The sequence below is a fragment of the Sinohyriopsis cumingii genome, chromosome 2 (assembly GCF_028554795.1).
Source record: "Sinohyriopsis cumingii isolate HCF-2022 chromosome 2, ASM2855479v2, whole genome shotgun sequence".
Classification (NCBI taxonomy): Eukaryota; Metazoa; Mollusca; class Bivalvia; order Unionida; family Unionidae; genus Sinohyriopsis; species Sinohyriopsis cumingii.
In genome coordinates, this window is record NC_142962.1 from 144,184,965 (window position 1) to 144,202,642 (window position 17,678).

The following is a 17,678-nucleotide window of genomic DNA, read 5'->3' on the forward strand; positions in this document are numbered from 1 at the left end:
CTACCAAAAGACTTTCAAATTTACTGTTCTTGTAACATTCAGAAAGGCAGCTTAAGGCCAATATGTGTTTCCAATCCAAACCACGTGTTAGAATTTAATAACGAGTTAATTACTGACAATATGTTGTGTGTTTTTTTAAAACATTTTTGTGTTGTGGCCTCCACAACAAGGAAGATATCTATTACAAGCGCGTGACACGTAATAGATGGCGGTTTCAAACCTTACCTCTAAGCATAATATACAAACAGTTAATGAACATAACTTGTTTAACACGTGAGAAAAATTTGTAGACCAGGAAGATATATGAACAGGTATTTAAACGAATAGCATCAGTCTTCGTCATCATTATTTACAAGGCAGTTATTCAGATGGAGTCTACTAAGTTGTGCAACTGATAGAGGTGGACTGGTAGCCACACAACAACCGGTCACTCAGGTAAATAAGGTTAATCCTCGTATTTCACAGTTCTTATACAGAATTTGACAGTTTGACATATACATGTTTACTAGGCATATAAATTAAGCTAAAGAAAATTAAATATATGAAAATCAAAAGCTTACATTGTGACATGGATAACCATCAATTGCCCGTAATTTTTTTTTTTTTTATCTCATACCTCTAGACGGGCAGCGATGATAATAAGCAAATAGATTTTATAGAGTATTTTAAGGCCATATTTTAGCATACCACGTAACACTGCATCGTTGCTATTTATAAATGTTTGAATTCAAAAGAGGTCATTTTTCATTACATTTAACAATTCTCTTTAAATTAGTCAACATATTAGAAATTGATTTGTACCTGTAATTAAATTGTAATCGTAAATTGTATTATTTTACTGATAGAAGCCTCTTCGACAAGCTTCTACATCTGGCAGTTGTTAGTATCATTTTTATAAGTCTTTGGTATGACTCGGCCGGGGATCGAACCCACTACCTCCCTCGTCTGAGAAGGACGCTCTAACCATTAGGCCACCGGAGCCCAGCAAGATGAAAATAGATTTGCTTGACAAATCAAGTAGCTCTGAAATACAAAAGAATGAAACGAACTCTAAACTATAAAATTAAAACCCATACTTAAGAGTTTTTAAATCGCTTTAAAATGTTTATGTAGAGATACAGACAGTTTAAAAAACAACAACATAAAACTGTTGTGATTACAACCTTTCTGAGAGCCGTGCTATAGAAAATCAAAATTTGAGACATCTGAGTTAAAATGTTATGCTACAACAATTTAGTGACTAAGAAACCTAATGCGGATTGGTCCAAAACTTGCTGGATATCACAGAAAGCAAGGGCAAACAAAGATTTATTTCAAGCACAGTCCTTTATCATATTCATAGCGATGCTGATTTAGTGCCAGCTCAAGTGATTCGAACATTTTTTTTCTGTCTCTTTGGTCAATAACTACTTAGTGCTCATTTTTGGAAATTATCAATTTACGCTAAACTGCAGTAATTCGCTTTGGATTTTCAAAACTAGACATGGAGAAAGAGAGTTTCACTTTCTTATTGTTTAGTTTTCATTACAGATTGTGAACAAACTACAGAAATGTCGCAACAAATAGTGCACTCGATCTTTTATCAGCCTGATGGAGAGAGTTTCGCCTTTGACATCGAAGACTTCTTTTGTAGCCGGTTCAATCTACAATTCCAACTCAACGATTTAGAGACGGTCAACTCAAAAAGCGTTCCCAGTTTGGGTGTCTCTATTCTTTTACTTACACCAGAATCATACGAATGTATCCGCTGTGGTAAACGTTCCGATCTCAGAGAGCTTTTCCCAAATCCAGACTTCTCCATTGCCTTACTGTATTTTATAGATAAGAGTCACCATGAAATAACGCAGATATTGGCACCCCGAACAAGGAACTTTAAAAGATGGACAGTTCTCGAATATCAGTCACATGACCAATTTATTAACCTTTGTAAGGATATAATGGCACTAGTAGTCACATTAGAAGGTCTAACATTACAGACACCCCCTCTGCAAAGCGTTCGAGTCTGGCCGCGTGAAGGAGTCAAGGTAAGTCGCTTTGATGAATAATATTCTCAGAAAAATGCTTGTACGAGATTTTTTTTGTTTCAATTAGGTTTTCGTCGCATATATGGATTAAGGAGAACTAAACCTTGAAGTAAACTTGTTGGATAATGTCATACATTTATGAAAATTAACTTACATTTGGCGCAATATATTGAACTGCTCCAGCAATGAAAACATAAATATAACGGTGACATTTTCCCAAGTTATCTGGATGTGAGCTTTCTGCATTATAGTTATACAAGAGTATGCAATAACGTCGCGAGAAATACAAATACGTAGAGTTATGCACTATGTGTGTCTTTATCTAATTATTTAATGTACGGTTTATGGCCACCCGATTGATGGAAGTATATACCTTGATATTGGTATATCAAATTGTGATCCGCCCATGGCGTAATAATACGCACATAATAAACATTCTAGCAACCGATGCTGTTGATTCTAGATCAATGATGAATTTCCGCACATTAATCATTAGGGACGTATGAAAATAATGATAAAAAGGATTAATAATCCCCATTTTCTAAATGAATTTAATTTGGTGCACAATTTCATCGCATACACACACACACACACACACACACACACACACATATACATATATATATATATATATATATATATATATATATATATATATATATATATATATATATATATATATATATATATATATATATATATATATATATGTTCTTTACGTCCAGGCCAATCAGCAATTGATGCTCATCTTTAGCAAGCCGATTCATGAAGAAGCAAAGGTCAGTGTTGGTCAGACATGGGATAATGTGAAAAAAGAAACACAACGCTTCAGTGCCATGAATTACAGTTTTAGTATTGGAGGTAATATCCTTTTTTTTATTGCATTTAGGCCTTGTTTAAGCAACAATAGTTTTGCATTGTTACAAGTAAATACTATCCAATATCTTCCACCATGTTGGACTATTGAGACCTTTTATAGTTTCTGCCAATTCTATAAATTGTAAATCCTTCCTTTACAGGAGTAAAAGCGAATTGACATAAATGCAAGTGCCTCCATCCCGTCATTATTAGCAATAAATTTACAAGTAAGCATTGCTAAATCTTAGGGAGAAAAACAATTTTGATCATATCCTGTTAAAACGAGTAGCTTATTTTTGTTGTTTTGTATTTTCATTCAAGTCTTACCGTAATGAAGTTTTGCTTGCATCGGGTATGTTTGTAGCAGATAGTGAGGCGACGAATCCTACCCTCTCTTTATTTTACACATTGAATAAGAACCAAACCATTTCCTTTATAAGTTGAGTCAACAGCATATCAGTGTAAACTCAAAATATTTTCAGATGTCGAGGCAGGGCAAAGACACCTTGTTGTATTTGTCAATGATGTCATTTATGGGAAAGCCGTGTTGCACGTGCTGCAGGATGAACCAAAGATGGAGGAGATCGCGAAGCTGGTGCATGACGTCATCAACCCATTAGAGCTCCTTTGCCAGGTACTTCGTCTCGACCCCAGCAGCAGAGAGGACCTAGACAGGGAGCTGATAGACCTGATGCCCGACAATTTAGGTCCTTCAAGCATAGTCAGATATGGAGGTTAGATTTAATCTGCTATAATTAAATAGCAACCAGCAGTATGAGATGCAATTTATTTCGTTATGTATCAGCATTCACAATCAGTTATAAGATAACAGTGAGACGCAATGTATTTCATAATGTATACATAACTGCACAGTTAGTTATAAATTTCAGAATGGTATAAAGACAAATGCTTGATATATGTCAGTTCACTAAAATATTTTTAGTAATGAAAAACTAAATGAGAGAGTATGGCAAAGATAAGACGAACACTTCGAACATATTTTGCCTTACTACTAGCTTTGGTGTCCAAAAGCAAATTAATGGCTTGAACGGTTGCATATGGGAATATTATTAACAATGTGTGGTACACATTATACTTATGTAACCATCGGCTTTTTGTCTTGTTTAAGAACATAGTTCCAAGCACGAGATTCCGACTCTTGTACACTTTGGTGCCAAATTTGGGCTACATCATTTCTGTATGCAACTTCTGAGACTTCCTGGCGGCAAACAGACCCTGCAAATTAAAAACAAGAATGGATTGGTTCCGCATGAGATTGCAGACAAGGAAAAATTTAAAGATCTGGCTTTTGTAAGTTTTTTCATTCAGAAGAATGTAGTTAGACACATTAAAAACAAATAGGTTCCTTCTACGACCATGAATTTCGTTCGCCTAACTTCGTGGTATTGTCAGAAATTATATCTATCGACTCTCAGACGTTACCAGTCGCCTTCGTTACATAAGACCGAAACTGTCTTGGATTATTTTTCGGCATCGACACTCAAACTTTGCAAAGTGCATACCACAAACCCCAGATTTACGTAAAACGATTTTCTTCAAATATTGAGTGTCTTGACCTTTACTAGTTTGATACCATTTTCTGTCATGGTTTTGAGAAACTGTCAGAATTATGCACAGTCATTCTTTATTGGTGGTGTCTAAAATATCACATCAACAAATACAACACCTAATTCAGGATATTTAATTGTCAGGAAAGGCTTTTCAAATGGTTCGCTCTGTCTGTGAGAAGGAACATAGAGATATCTGTATAAAATACCAATCTCACTTATTTAAATCAGATTTCCTAAAATTAAATATCACGACGGAATTTACTGTCAATTTACCTTACACACACACACACACACACACACCGCTCCGGTGGCCTATTGGTTAGAGCGTCCGCATCGGATGCTGGAGGTCGTGGGTTCGATCCCCGGTCGAGTCATACCAAAGACTTACAAAAACGGTACTAACAGCTGCTTCGCTTGGCGCTCAGCATTAAGAGGTTAATGTTAGGACTGGTCGGCCCGGTGTCAGGATAATGTGACTGGGTGGGACATCATGCTACGTGTCTGCGGCATGATGCCCCAGTGCTAGACATCACTATAAACTGCCACATGGCAGACATCGTAGCGATATCACTGAAAAATTGTTAAAGCTACGTTAAAAATCCAAATCACATCACAACACTTCACATCACATACATACATACATACATACATACATACATACATACATACATACATACATACATACATACATAGATACATACATACACTTTAGTACGATTACACATATTACTGCATTTCATTTCCCTCGCTCTATCTAATTTTCAACACTTTGATTGTTAAAAGCGATGACGTACGAAAGGGATAAAATGACAACACATACCAATGAAATCGAGACGATGTGGATATGCAGTTCTACTGCACTGTTGTTATTTTGTAGTTTCAGTTTTGTAGTAGTGATGCCATATTTATTCTCCTTGGCGTTATCTCTATAAACCTTTTTGCTGTATGTTCTGCAGGCAAGTTGTCGTTTTGTTGCGCCATTTTGTCGCTTAATATTTTTTTTTGTGCCGATTTGTTGTGAAATGAGATTATCCTTCTTTGTTTTCGCTACGACTGTTTCCCTAAAGAATTGTTCATTTTATTCGAATCCACTTTTGCATATGTCTTCCAAAACTTTGAAATATTTTGGAAATACATATCTCTCATTTTTGTTCCTACAGGCTCTCCAGTCGGCGGATGGTACGTATATCACACATCCAGTCATTCTCACAAATCGCTTTAATAATATAAATGTGTAGTGCAGTAAATATCATACGTACTAATCATAGGTAACCAGACACAAGAATAGTAAGCTTTAGGAAAGATTTTAATTAACAATGTTTATTGCATCAATATCAATGGATCTTATATATGAATACTCACATTAGTCTTTCTGTGCATAACGCTTGCCAAACAAGTGGTCGCGAGATTGAAACAGGCATCGGCATCCAAAGTTTTAACATAATTTTGTATTCTAATGTTCAGACTTTCTTTTAAACTCGCTAATCCCAATTTCTTTTTCTTTAAATGGGGGGGGGGGGGGGCTTTTTTATTCCTGTCTTATAACGGGCAATTACACTAGTTAAATTAGAATATCTTAACGCTGAAAAGCTGATGAGGAAGGACTGTGATAACTAATATAATTTTATGTCGTCATTCTTCCTCTTTTTTTATCTTAATGCATGTATTTTATGGTCATGGTAATTTTGGTAATAGTTTGTTTTTATTATGCTTCATTGTGCCAAAATAAAAACGTAAATATAGAGAAGGATGCTCTTATATTCAGATGGATTGTATTTTGCATCAACTATTGAACATGAAGTCGAAAGCATGGCCCATAAAAACAACTTTTCTTTCGTAAAATGTATATTTCTCCATAAAATACTAAAATTGTTTCTTCTAAAAAGGAAACCATACAGGTGATTTTAATCTTGAACTTCGGTAGCTACGTTTGTAATTCGACGGATTCGTTATCCATGGGTGTTGGAATCGATATCGGCCCAAACCAGCCCGATTCGTCTTACTCCGTGTGTGTTTGAGAAATACACAGCTTCCATTACCTCGGCATATTATAGGTATGAATGTGTTAAGGGTTCCGTTAAAACCAAAAATAGAGATGATAAAAAGGGCACTGCAACTTTCTTTTAACAGAATATATCTTAATAATGGAGCTCTATGAACTGATAATTCTGCGCATTGTATGTCTTTTAATTAATTCATTAATTTATTTATTTTTTTATTCAGAAATAGGGAAAGAGATTCGATTGGGAAGAAACTCGGTAAGAAATGATTACTAAAATATACATATTAGGGTTAATCCTTTTATAATCTTATAAAATACTCATATTTAACATGTTTTAGCTCTTCTAGAACATTACAAATTAAAGTATATTTATATTTTGGATGATGTTTCTAATTCTTTAGCTTACAATACACTAGTTATTTTTCTTTTATTTATAGGTAATGTCCTTCAGAAAGTAATGTCCTTGTCCTTTAGAAAGTAATGTCCTTAGCAATGTCCTTCAGAAAGTAACGTCCTTGTCCTTTAGAAAGTAATGTCCTTGTCCTTCAGAAAGTAATGTCCTTGTGCTTTAGAAAGTAATGTCCTTGTCCTTTAGAAAGTAATGTCCTTATCCTTTAGAATGTAATGTCCCTGTCCTTTAGAAAGTAATGTCCTTAGCAATGTCATTTAGAAAGAAATGCCCTTGTCTTTTAGAAAGTAATGACCTTTAGAAAGTAAAACACTGTGATAAGCATAGTATCTTATTTTGAAATGACAAATATCCAGAAATCTTCATTAAAAAAAATGATAAACAAAGATCATTTAAAAACATGATATTAATAAAATATACTGCAATTTCTCTGGATTCCAATGCAGACATTAAAGAAAAATACATTGTAGACCTTGAAATAATTTATTTTCCAGGGATGTGATGAGAAAAGATACAGCGAGTTTTCAGTTCAGAGAAGACCTCACAAACCGTATGATGGTAAGTTCAACAAATTTTATTACGACCATAACTTTGGGGATCAAGATCATATGTACACCAGAAATAATAACTTACATGCCACGCACGTAAAACACTAATGGCACACCACAATATTGATATTAGACACTCGACAAGTATTTAGTTTATGTTGATTTGTGGCATGTGTTTTATGTTCCAGGAGAATGTTCCAGTTATGACATGAAAAAGACATCTAAGGACAGTGGGATCAGTGGAATCAGCCTTAGGGTAGGTAAAGTTATTAAAATTTAGTTAAATTAATCCGTATTAATAGACTGCTTCTCGTTTAAATCTACTAACCTTGATACCATAGCTCAATCAAGTATAAATTTCAAACTTTCAACGGAGGATGAAATGACATCGCATTTTTAAAAAATAAATATATAACATTGCTTTCTCCTTACTAACATTTGCACCCAAGACTAATTAAAGGTTTTAAATTTTATTGAATATATTATACGTGGCACCTCATTCCTATTCGAGAAACAGGAAAGAAATAATAAATACTGTTAATCCTAGGGATCTACTAGTTAGTATTTAATCTCGTTACTCTCTCTATCACTGTCCTATAAGGCCCATCTTAATTTCATGAACGTAGACTAATATCTACTATCGCATAATACGCCTGCGACTCATACTCTGTGCTGTTAGTTCTATCCATGAGATTAATCCGCAGCAATGGCTCTGACATGACAGCACTATGTATGAGATTTTGTCCTTATCGTTTCCAATTGTGTGCGCTTTGTATGCCGGTACCTAAGGCAACTTTTAATGTACCATATCTTTGCTCCTTATTAAAAAAAGGAAATTACTGCGGAAGATGGCAGGTACATAATACTATGAGGCTTGCAATATTTTTTGTTGTTTTTTGGATAATTTTATTTTATAATAGGAGTTTTGTTTTCCTTTGTAAATACTAAATACTTAAACCATTCGATAACCCCCCCCCCCCCATATATTAATAGCTGAAATGCTTTCTGTTAGAATACATTTTACAAAACACTGACCGCTCCGGTGGCCTAGTGGTTAGAGCGTCCGCATCGGATGCGGGAGGTCGATCCCCGGCCGAGTCATATCAAAGACTTCCAAAAATGGTACTAACAGCTGCCTCGCTTGGCGCTCAGCATTAAGAGGTTAGTGTTAGGACTTGTCGGCCCAGTGTCAGGATAATGTGACTGGGTGGGACATCATGCTACATGTCTGCGGCATGATGCCCCAGTGCTAGACATCACTATAAACTGCCACATTGCAGACATCTTGGCGATATGACTGAAAAATTGTTAAAGCTACGTTAAAAATCAAAATCACATCACATCACAAAACACTGAGGGGCCCCCGAGTGGTCGAATGGTCTAAAGCGCTTTCCGTTACGGATCACTGCCATCTCACCTTTGTCTGCGTGGGTTCCAGTCTAGGATTCGGCCAAAGTGGGTATGTGAGAAAGCTTGCCAGTAGCTTCTCGTGGGTCGGTGGTTCTTCCCGGGGTTTTTCCCCGGGTTCTTCCTCCACCAATGATACTGGCCGCCATGTATAGCATATCGTGTGCTGAAAAATGGCGTTAAACCCTACAACAACAACAAAACACTGAAAATTCCTTTCCATTTTATATACATAAGTTACTTCAAATTAATCATCACCTATTTGATCACTAAGTGATGATCCAACAAGACATTGAGACAAATGACAATGCTAAATTTGCATGCTTAACAGTCAAGCATTGCATTGCAATTCGAAAATAATATAATTTTTTTTTTGGTATTATTTTATCCCGAAACAGATATCAGAAGCTAGTACGGCTCAATCATCTAAGACGAATAAGGGGTGCAGAAGTCCATCTGATAGAATATCATGGAATAGACAACACCATTACGAAGAATTATAATCTCCGGGACATCATGGAATAGACAACACCATTACGAAGAAATAGAATCTCCCCGGACATTATGGAATAGACAACGCAATTACGAAGAAATAGAATCTCCCCGGACATCATGGAATAGACAACACCATTACGAAGAAACAAAATCTTCCCGGACTTTATGGAATAGACAACGCCATTAATAAGAAATAGAATCTACCCGGACATCATGGAATAGACAACATCGTTACTAAGAAATAGAATCTACCTGGACATCATGGAGTATTTCCAATCCAAACGAAGATGTAGGCTGTTCTGAAACAACTATGAGGACATGAATACGAGAAATATGAAACATCTACTTAATAAATTTGTTGCTAAGAACGCCCTACAGTGTATACATAACTATAATGCAAACGACAAAATATCCAGTATTGATGGGGAAATAATCATCACTATTTAATATTTGCAACATTTGTTTAAAAAAATTATTGTTGGTATTAAACTTTACAAAACTGCATAGGCATTGCCATTGGACAATGTGGACGGCTATTTTCCGTTAGGACTCAATCACAGTCAGGGACTTGCAAGTTACGTTTGGGAGTGTGCTTCAAAAGCACATGTGTTGATTAATATTTTGTCATCAAAAGGAAATTAGATTTTATAAAAGTGCATACTTGTTTTAATCTGCGGAACTGAATGGTTTTCATGATACTGTAATACACAGGAAAAGAGAGAAGCAATAGAGAGCATGAGAAGATTGATGGATGAGTGTCAGGAATGGTTTGCTAGCTTATATCCTGTCTTTTCATAGCACATGCTTTAGTTTATAAAACCAGAACTCTCTATATTATACTTAACATTCTAATAGATGAACATCTTAAGTAATACGATCCTGTATATGTCACGAAATAAAAGGTTCTCTTTAAGTTCTTGTCGATTAGATCAGATGCCAAAGAAATTTATATTAATTAGAGAAAAAAATAAAACTTTGGCTTTTCATGTTCATACCTATGAAATAAAAGGCATAAGGTACAAACAGTCCCCTAATCGGCATACAAGACAATTTTTATAGCATCATAACAAGTTCATATATATCAAGAACAAATCAGATTTCCTTTATTACCAATACAGACATAAAAAGCAGCAATCCTAACTGACGTCTTGTCGCACAATATTATTAGACATATCAAATTTCTCGCGTGAATATCACAATTTTAAAATTGTAATTTATGTTGAAAATGAAATTATATATATGTGGATATAAATATGCTTGCATACCCACTCTGAATATTTCTTTATTAATTTTGTCACCGTCTTGTTCCCGCATTTTCCTTAGAAGGAGACACTGTTTTCGTACGTGCGTGTACAGTCTATCTTGTCTCTCTATCTGAATAAAACTTATAAGAACCGTAATCAAAGCGCTTGAAAACGTTGCATGTACGTTGATTTTGTTTCACCGATTTGGTGAACAAAACTTTTGAATAGAATGTATACAATTGTATGGCCGCTTTAATTACAACAGGAAGAGGATGAATATGTGCTTAAAAAGAAATTCGGGCAAGCTGCCAAACTTTAATTTTTACAAATAGTCATCATCACATGATCAATTCTGAAATTTAGATGCAATGCTTGGTTATACAGAATGTGGTGCACAGTAAAGATATAATGCTGTATATGCCAAAATGTAACTGACGATAGCCCTGGCGGCTGAACTAGGTACTGTGCGTCACCATCTATTCAGAGCGCCATCTATATTAGTGATGTGCTACGTTCATGCATACGTGTAAACATTGCATGTATATATTATCACGTCACTCCATCTGCAATTAAAATGTTAAAGACACCATCTGAAAATCATGAGAAGGTTGCATTTCGCAAGTAGATTTACTCAACTATTTATTGAAATAAATTTAAAAAGCATTTTATACAGTTAGCAAGAGCGAAGGATTTGTGACCACTTACATTACAACAAGAAGAAGAATATGTGCTGAAAAAGAAATTCGGCCAGATTGCCAAAACGGAAGTTTTCAAAAACTGTCAACGTTATATGATTTCTTCTTAAGTTTAGATACAATGCCTGATTAGAGAGAGACCGCTCTGGTGGCCTAGTGGTTAGAGCGTCCACCTCGGAATGGGGAGTTCGTGGGTTCGATCACCAGCCGAGCCTTACCAAAAAATGGTACTAACAGCTGCCTCGCTTGGCGCTCAGCATTAAAAGGTTAGTGTTAGGATAATGTGACTGGGTGGAGCATCAAGCTACATGTCTGCGGCATGATGCCCCAGTGCTAGACGTCACTATAAACTGCCACACTGCAGACATCGTAGCGATATGACAGAATTTTGTTTAAAGCTACGTTAAAAATCTGAATCACACACACACACACACACACACACACACACACACACACCTGATTAGGCAGAATGTGGTGTTTAAGAAATAAAATTTTGGCTTTTTCCCGGATGCAATACGACGGTCATGGCGGCTGAATTCAACAACGTCTGAGGGCAAAAATATGAACTTATACTCAAAGTGTAAGCATTCATGTTCTCGATTAATTTACATAGTTATAAATGTAATTATCACATTTTCTAAGATAAGCTTTGTATTCCTCTAAACCTATCCAGTTATCTTATATATGTGAAAAAGTCAATTATGAGTTCAGCTGATATGATCAGAGCATTGCAAACAAACAAAATTCCTATGCCAGGTATAAATGCTAACAATGTAGCAGATATTGTGTGCTACGTTATAAGGTGGTCATTATGATATTATGATAATAAATAAATAAATATACAAAAAATTCTTGAATAGATAAATACATAATGAATACAAATTATTAGAGGAATAAGAAGAAAAACTTTCACGCTATAATAATAATAATAATAACGATGATGATAATGATAATTATTATTATTTTATTATTATTATTATTATTATTATTATTGCTGTTGCTGTTGTTGCTTTGTAAAGATTTAGCATAGATTTCATCACGTCTATTTCCTTTTACATAGATTTTCATGTCATGTGCTTGTCTCTTATTATGGAGGGTCATAAATTGTGGCGCATGTCCTTCATCTTGTAGATGAATTGGTCAATTTGTCGCACATTTCCTTTCCTCCAATAATTTGATAAAATCTAAACGGATTCAAAAAAATAAGATGTGTCGCTAACTACAAATGCGACGTATACCATCGTTTTTAGACGCTCACCGATTTTTTAAAACCAATTACAGGGTCCATTTAAGACCGAAATTAGGGTTCGATTTTCACATTTCAATCTCATGTACATTTAACTGAGATGTGATTCCTTGCATTTCCGCGTAGCTAAATCATGGTTGATTCAATTCTGCTTCATTATGGGCACTGGTGGAGACCCCTTTCTCTCTCTTCCTTTTGTGAATTTTATTTCATTTTCCAACATGACTACGGAATACAGAACACGACATTTCATTCAAAAATGTTCGTTTTAGTAGTCCATAAATTTAAAATTTCTTGCTGTTCATATGTTTGTTTTGAATAGCAGTTCCTGGCTGTATCGATGTATCATCAGAAATTGACATACAGTCTGATTGAGAGGGATATAGAGATTGAAAGAAAAATATATACATAAAAAACAGACAGACAAAGGAACATAGTGATATAAATGTATGAATATGAACATACACGCATACATACATACATACATACATACATACATACATACATACATACATATATTCATACATACATACATACATAAACGCATACATATATGCATACATATATACTTACATACATACATACATATATGCATACATATATACATACATACATACATGCATACACGAATACATACATACATACATACATACATACATACATACATACATACACATACATACATAGACACACACATACATACATACATGCATACATACATACATACATACATACATACATACATACATACATACATACATACATACATACATACAATTAATTTAATTGTTTGTTTGTTAGTTTTAAATGTCTTTATTCCATTACATGATATTGTAAATTGATATTGTTTGCTGGACTTCACATTGTCCAAAACTAAGTTCACTTCTGCTTGATCTGATTTACATTTCTTTTTATATTTCATTTATGGAGACAACTAATAATAGCTTCATTATTCTGTATGTGTTTGAGCTTTTTAACCGAATTATTAATCAGGTAATCAATCATTCCTTTAATAAGTTGTACCTGAACATTTCTTTTGATCAACTTGGTTTTGTTCTGTATATTTATATTCATTTTTTAACTGTTATTTTATTTAAATTTCGTTACATGTTATTGTAATGTAACATTGTTTGACTGACTTGACTTTGTCCAATAGAGAGTTCACATCTACTTGACCTGATTGACCTTTTGTTTTTGTTTTTTTAAATTTCAAATTTGTGTACAACTAATAATAGTTTCATTATTGTCTATGTGTATGAGCTTATTAACGGAATTATTATTCAGGTAATCATGTTGATCTGGGTCAGGATTTTAGAGATTCCTAAGTGAACTTTATAGGCTATTTTGTTGTAAGTAAACAAGGCTCATTATTCATTCTAGAAGGTAATTTTCCATTAGGTAATGGTTGTTTTTAGAAAATGCTAATTTTTGACCTGTGGTCAAGCAGAGAATTATATTATCTTGTGAATGTTAAAATTTTACTGGTCGTGCTTTAACATCTAGCACTTTAAATTGTATTTTGTTGTGACCAGTTTGGGCTGAATTTTATTTTCTTCAAATTATTGAATTCAAGTGATTATTTTCTCTGAAATAAAAAAAAAAAAAAACGCTTTGATAAAATTCCTGGATAAAGACATTCATTGGAATTTATTCTGAATTCAAACATGTAATAGTATTTATGTGATTCAAATAAAAGAAAGTTGACACATCATTTCTTCGCAGGTTATAATAGACACATCATCGCCTGGGTCTCTTCGGGACTTGAATCGATTTCTATTCAGGACTTTTTATTACTAGAACTAGTGTCTTTAATGCTTTGATTATTTTTGGATTTAATTCGTATTACCGTATGTTTTTTTTTCTTTTTTTTTCACTGTGTATTCAGTGGAATTAAATTATTGTTAAATTTTAAAAAGCTTGTTGTCTTCACTCTTTTCTGTTACTTATTTTAAGAGCATAGACTCGTAACAACATACAATACAATACAATAAATACAATACAATACAATACAATACAGTACAATACAATACAATACATATACCCATTAAACCATCTATTTACGAATTCGTTTAACATTCACAGGCGAGGATGTAAAACTACGTGCGTATTTAAGAAAACCTAATAAAATAACTAACTGGAGTATAATAGAACATTCGGAACTCCTACCATTACTTATTCATAAAATTACACGTATCATTTGTGCTTACATCCACATGACCTCTTTTCCTTCTATCTCACTTTTAAATGTTTCAAAATCGTATTTCTACTTCTCTCTCTGGCTTTTCTTAAGCAACAACATCGTCACTTTTATAACATGCTCTAATTTCTGATATAACAAAAAGGTTTTTGATTTATTTGTTACTTATTTGTGCATTTGTTGTTGTTGTTGTTCTAGGGTTTAAGATAGGCTATACATGGCGGCCAGTATAACTGGTGGAGGAAGAACCCTGGAGAACCCAGGGAAGAACCACCGACCCACGAGAAGCTACTGGCAGGCTATCCCACGTACCCACGCTAGCCGAGCCTTGGACTCGAACCCACGCAGACAGAGGTGAGATGGCAGTAATCCGGAACGGTGAGCGCTTTAGACCATTCGGCCACTCGGGGCCACCTGTGCATTTGTAAATGGTGATGATACTTGCAAGCTTTCTATTTGATTCTATCCTTTTCCAGTTCTGGGAATACGCTCAAGATTAATTACAGTTTATATGTTTTAGTGCTTTCGTTTATACTTTTGACTGAACTTATATAATCACAATTTTGTTTTCATAACAAAAAAGTGTAGATGAAGGCCTATTATTCATTTGTACATGTTATTAAGGCTATGCATGATGTATGGCATCACTATCGTTAGCTAAAAATCGTTTATTGTTATCATTTTAAAAAAGCCACCTATTCCATTTCATTACTATAGCTCCATTGATGATAAGACTTAACAAACTCCTTTACTTGGATTTTTTTTTTCGTGATTGAATACAATTTTCTTCTACATTTATAATTTTAAATGTTTTTACCACACACTTTTGTAAAACTTTTGTATGTCTTGCTTTTCTGATAATTCCCAAAACAAATAGTGACTTTAAATCCACAAAGGTTTTTAATAGGTATGCCGTTTAAATGGTCCTTTAAAACTGCCCATTTTTTCGTTTATTTGTGGAACTGTGGAATTACCAATACATCTTCATTGTTCAAGTCTCAATGCCACAAAACTTGAGGAATCCACTGGATCTTTATTAAAATTTTCTATATTGGATACAATAGCATACATACAAATCGACACTGGTCATAGGATAGGCTTATAACAAATTTAATTCTGTTATCGTATTCGTGTTTCAACTTGCTGTAGTAATATGCGTACAAAACGTCTTTCATAGGTCAAACACTGTGAAACCAACATAAATAGATTTGGATACTATTCTATTTTCTTTGTATGATTTTCGTGCTAAAAAAAAACAAATATTGGATTTTCTCTGTGCAGATATTATGTCTTTCTTGTATTAAAATTCATAACAAAAAGCCTCTAGAAAACATTTTCAGCTGTTTCAAATTTTATAGCTAAATCTTATATCTGATTCCCAAATAAAATGCTGTTAATCAGTTTGCAAAAACTCCTACTGAAATCCACATACGCTTTATGTCATTTAATTATATTAAGTTTAATTGTTGGATTTAACTAGTATATTTAAACTCAACGGTATGTTAAGCCTTAGGTTTCTGTAAATAATATACATCTTTATCTTTTTTTGTAGATAACTGTTTTGCAGCGTTGGTTTTGTTCCCTTTTTTGTTCCTTTGAATACTTTATGCGTCATTAAGACTTATCGTAAGATCTCGAATAATTTTTCTTGGCGAAAATTAAAAGTGATGTTTTTAAATACAGCTAGACTTGACACACTTGCAAATAGTATGAAACCCCAATCAGAATCTATCTAAGGCTTATGTGTAATCTATTCATGTATTTGTCGAACCATTTAGCAGAATAATGGTAGACTGTGTCGGTCCCATACCTAAGACAAAGCAAGGTAACCAATGTCTCTAACTTAAAAAAATAAGCCGTCATAGGCTTGTGGAGTAGCAAGAACTAATATTCACCCTACTCAATCAGAACTGAAACTGAGGTATGAAAAAATACAAAGGAAAGGATAAGTCATTCATTTTGGCTTTCTTGCCCTCACCTCAAAATCCTCTTTTTGCTAGTTAGTATGGTCCATATACAGTTGTAAAGAAAGGACGTAACTAAAGCTATATCATTAACACTCTAGGAGGCGAAAAAGAAACAACGTTATCGCATACATGTGTTAAAACGAATATCTTGATAAAAATCGTGCTGTTAATGATTCAGTCAGTTTGGTTGTACCCGTCCTACACCCTGAAGATATAAATGATGGTATGCAATTGGTCTGTGATGACTTTGATGTAACCAATCTTTGGAATTCAGAACTATTCAAAAATCTGGACCAGAAGCTTTCATATCTGCATAAACAATAGGATAATGAACTAAAGCAGCAATTATGTGGTTATGAGCACTTGTTTCCAGATGTTACAATACGAACAAGTAAAATCTACCATGACGTTAAATTTGTAGGTTCTACACCTGTAAAACTGGATCCTTGTTGGGTACGTTCTCTCAAACAGCAATGTTAGAAAAAAAGAAATTCAATATTTCATAGAACCAGGTAATAGTGACTGCAGTTCACCGTGTATTTTAGTGCCGAAATACATAATACTTTCAGCATGTGCACCGATGATAGAAAAATGAACAGAATGACCAAAACAGATGCATTTCCAAAGCCAAAAATTGAAGATTGTTTTGACAAAATTGGAAATGAAAACTATGTCAACAAGTTTGACGTTTTAAAAAGATTCTGGCAAATTTCACTCACGAAAGAACAAAGGAAATTTTATTATTAGTAACACTTTATAGACTTTATCAATATAAATAGTGCCGATTGGTACGAAAGGCTGCCTGTCAACTTTCTAGCGTTTAATGAAATTTTAGCAACTGAGCTAGATAACTGTAATGCTTGCATCGATGATGCAATGATGTACAAGCAATATTAGTAAATATCACCTTGAAACAATTCGAAAAGCCTTTGATCTACCTCGTAATGTAAATTTGACAATAAATTTAGGTAGAAGTAAGTTTTGCCGCACTTAATGTCAGTCTTGAGAGGATTCA

The 17,678-nt window shown here is 34.2% G+C and overlaps 1 protein-coding gene across 3 annotated transcripts; it reads left to right on the plus strand.

The window, feature by feature from the left end:
• Positions 1–290: 290 nt before the first annotated feature.
• LOC149806005 (uncharacterized) lies at positions 291–10,589 on the plus strand. Of its 3 annotated transcripts, none has more exons than XM_089950832.1 (11): positions 291–444; positions 1,531–2,024; positions 2,750–2,885; positions 3,365–3,616; positions 4,012–4,193; positions 5,614–5,632; positions 6,677–6,711; positions 7,359–7,422; positions 7,601–7,668; positions 9,218–9,285; positions 9,333–10,589. In XM_089950832.1, the coding sequence occupies exons 2-11, from the start codon at positions 1,551–1,553 to the stop codon at positions 9,499–9,501; spliced, it is 1,467 nt and encodes a 488-aa protein (XP_089806958.1). In that variant the 5' UTR covers positions 291–444; positions 1,531–1,550; the 3' UTR covers positions 9,502–10,589. The 3 variants fall into 3 exon arrangements, with proteins under 3 accessions (XP_089806958.1, XP_089806960.1, XP_089806959.1); XM_089950833.1 differs by having other exon boundaries at positions 297–435; XM_089950834.1 differs by having other exon boundaries at positions 292–444; positions 9,218–9,476.
• The last annotated feature ends 7,089 nt before the right edge of the window (positions 10,590–17,678 follow it).

Coding starts and splice junctions, on each gene's coding strand:
- LOC149806005 (XM_089950832.1), top strand. CDS start 1,551: ATGTCGCAACAAATAGTGCACTCGATCTTTTATCAGCCTGATGGAGAG. Junction 3,617..4,011: donor AAGCATAGTCAGATATGGAG/GTTAGATTTAAT, acceptor GTCTTGTTTAAG/AACATAGTTCCAAGCACGAG. Junction 9,286..9,332: donor AGAAGTCCATCTGATAGAAT/ATCATGGAATAG, acceptor AATCTCCGGGAC/ATCATGGAATAGACAACACC.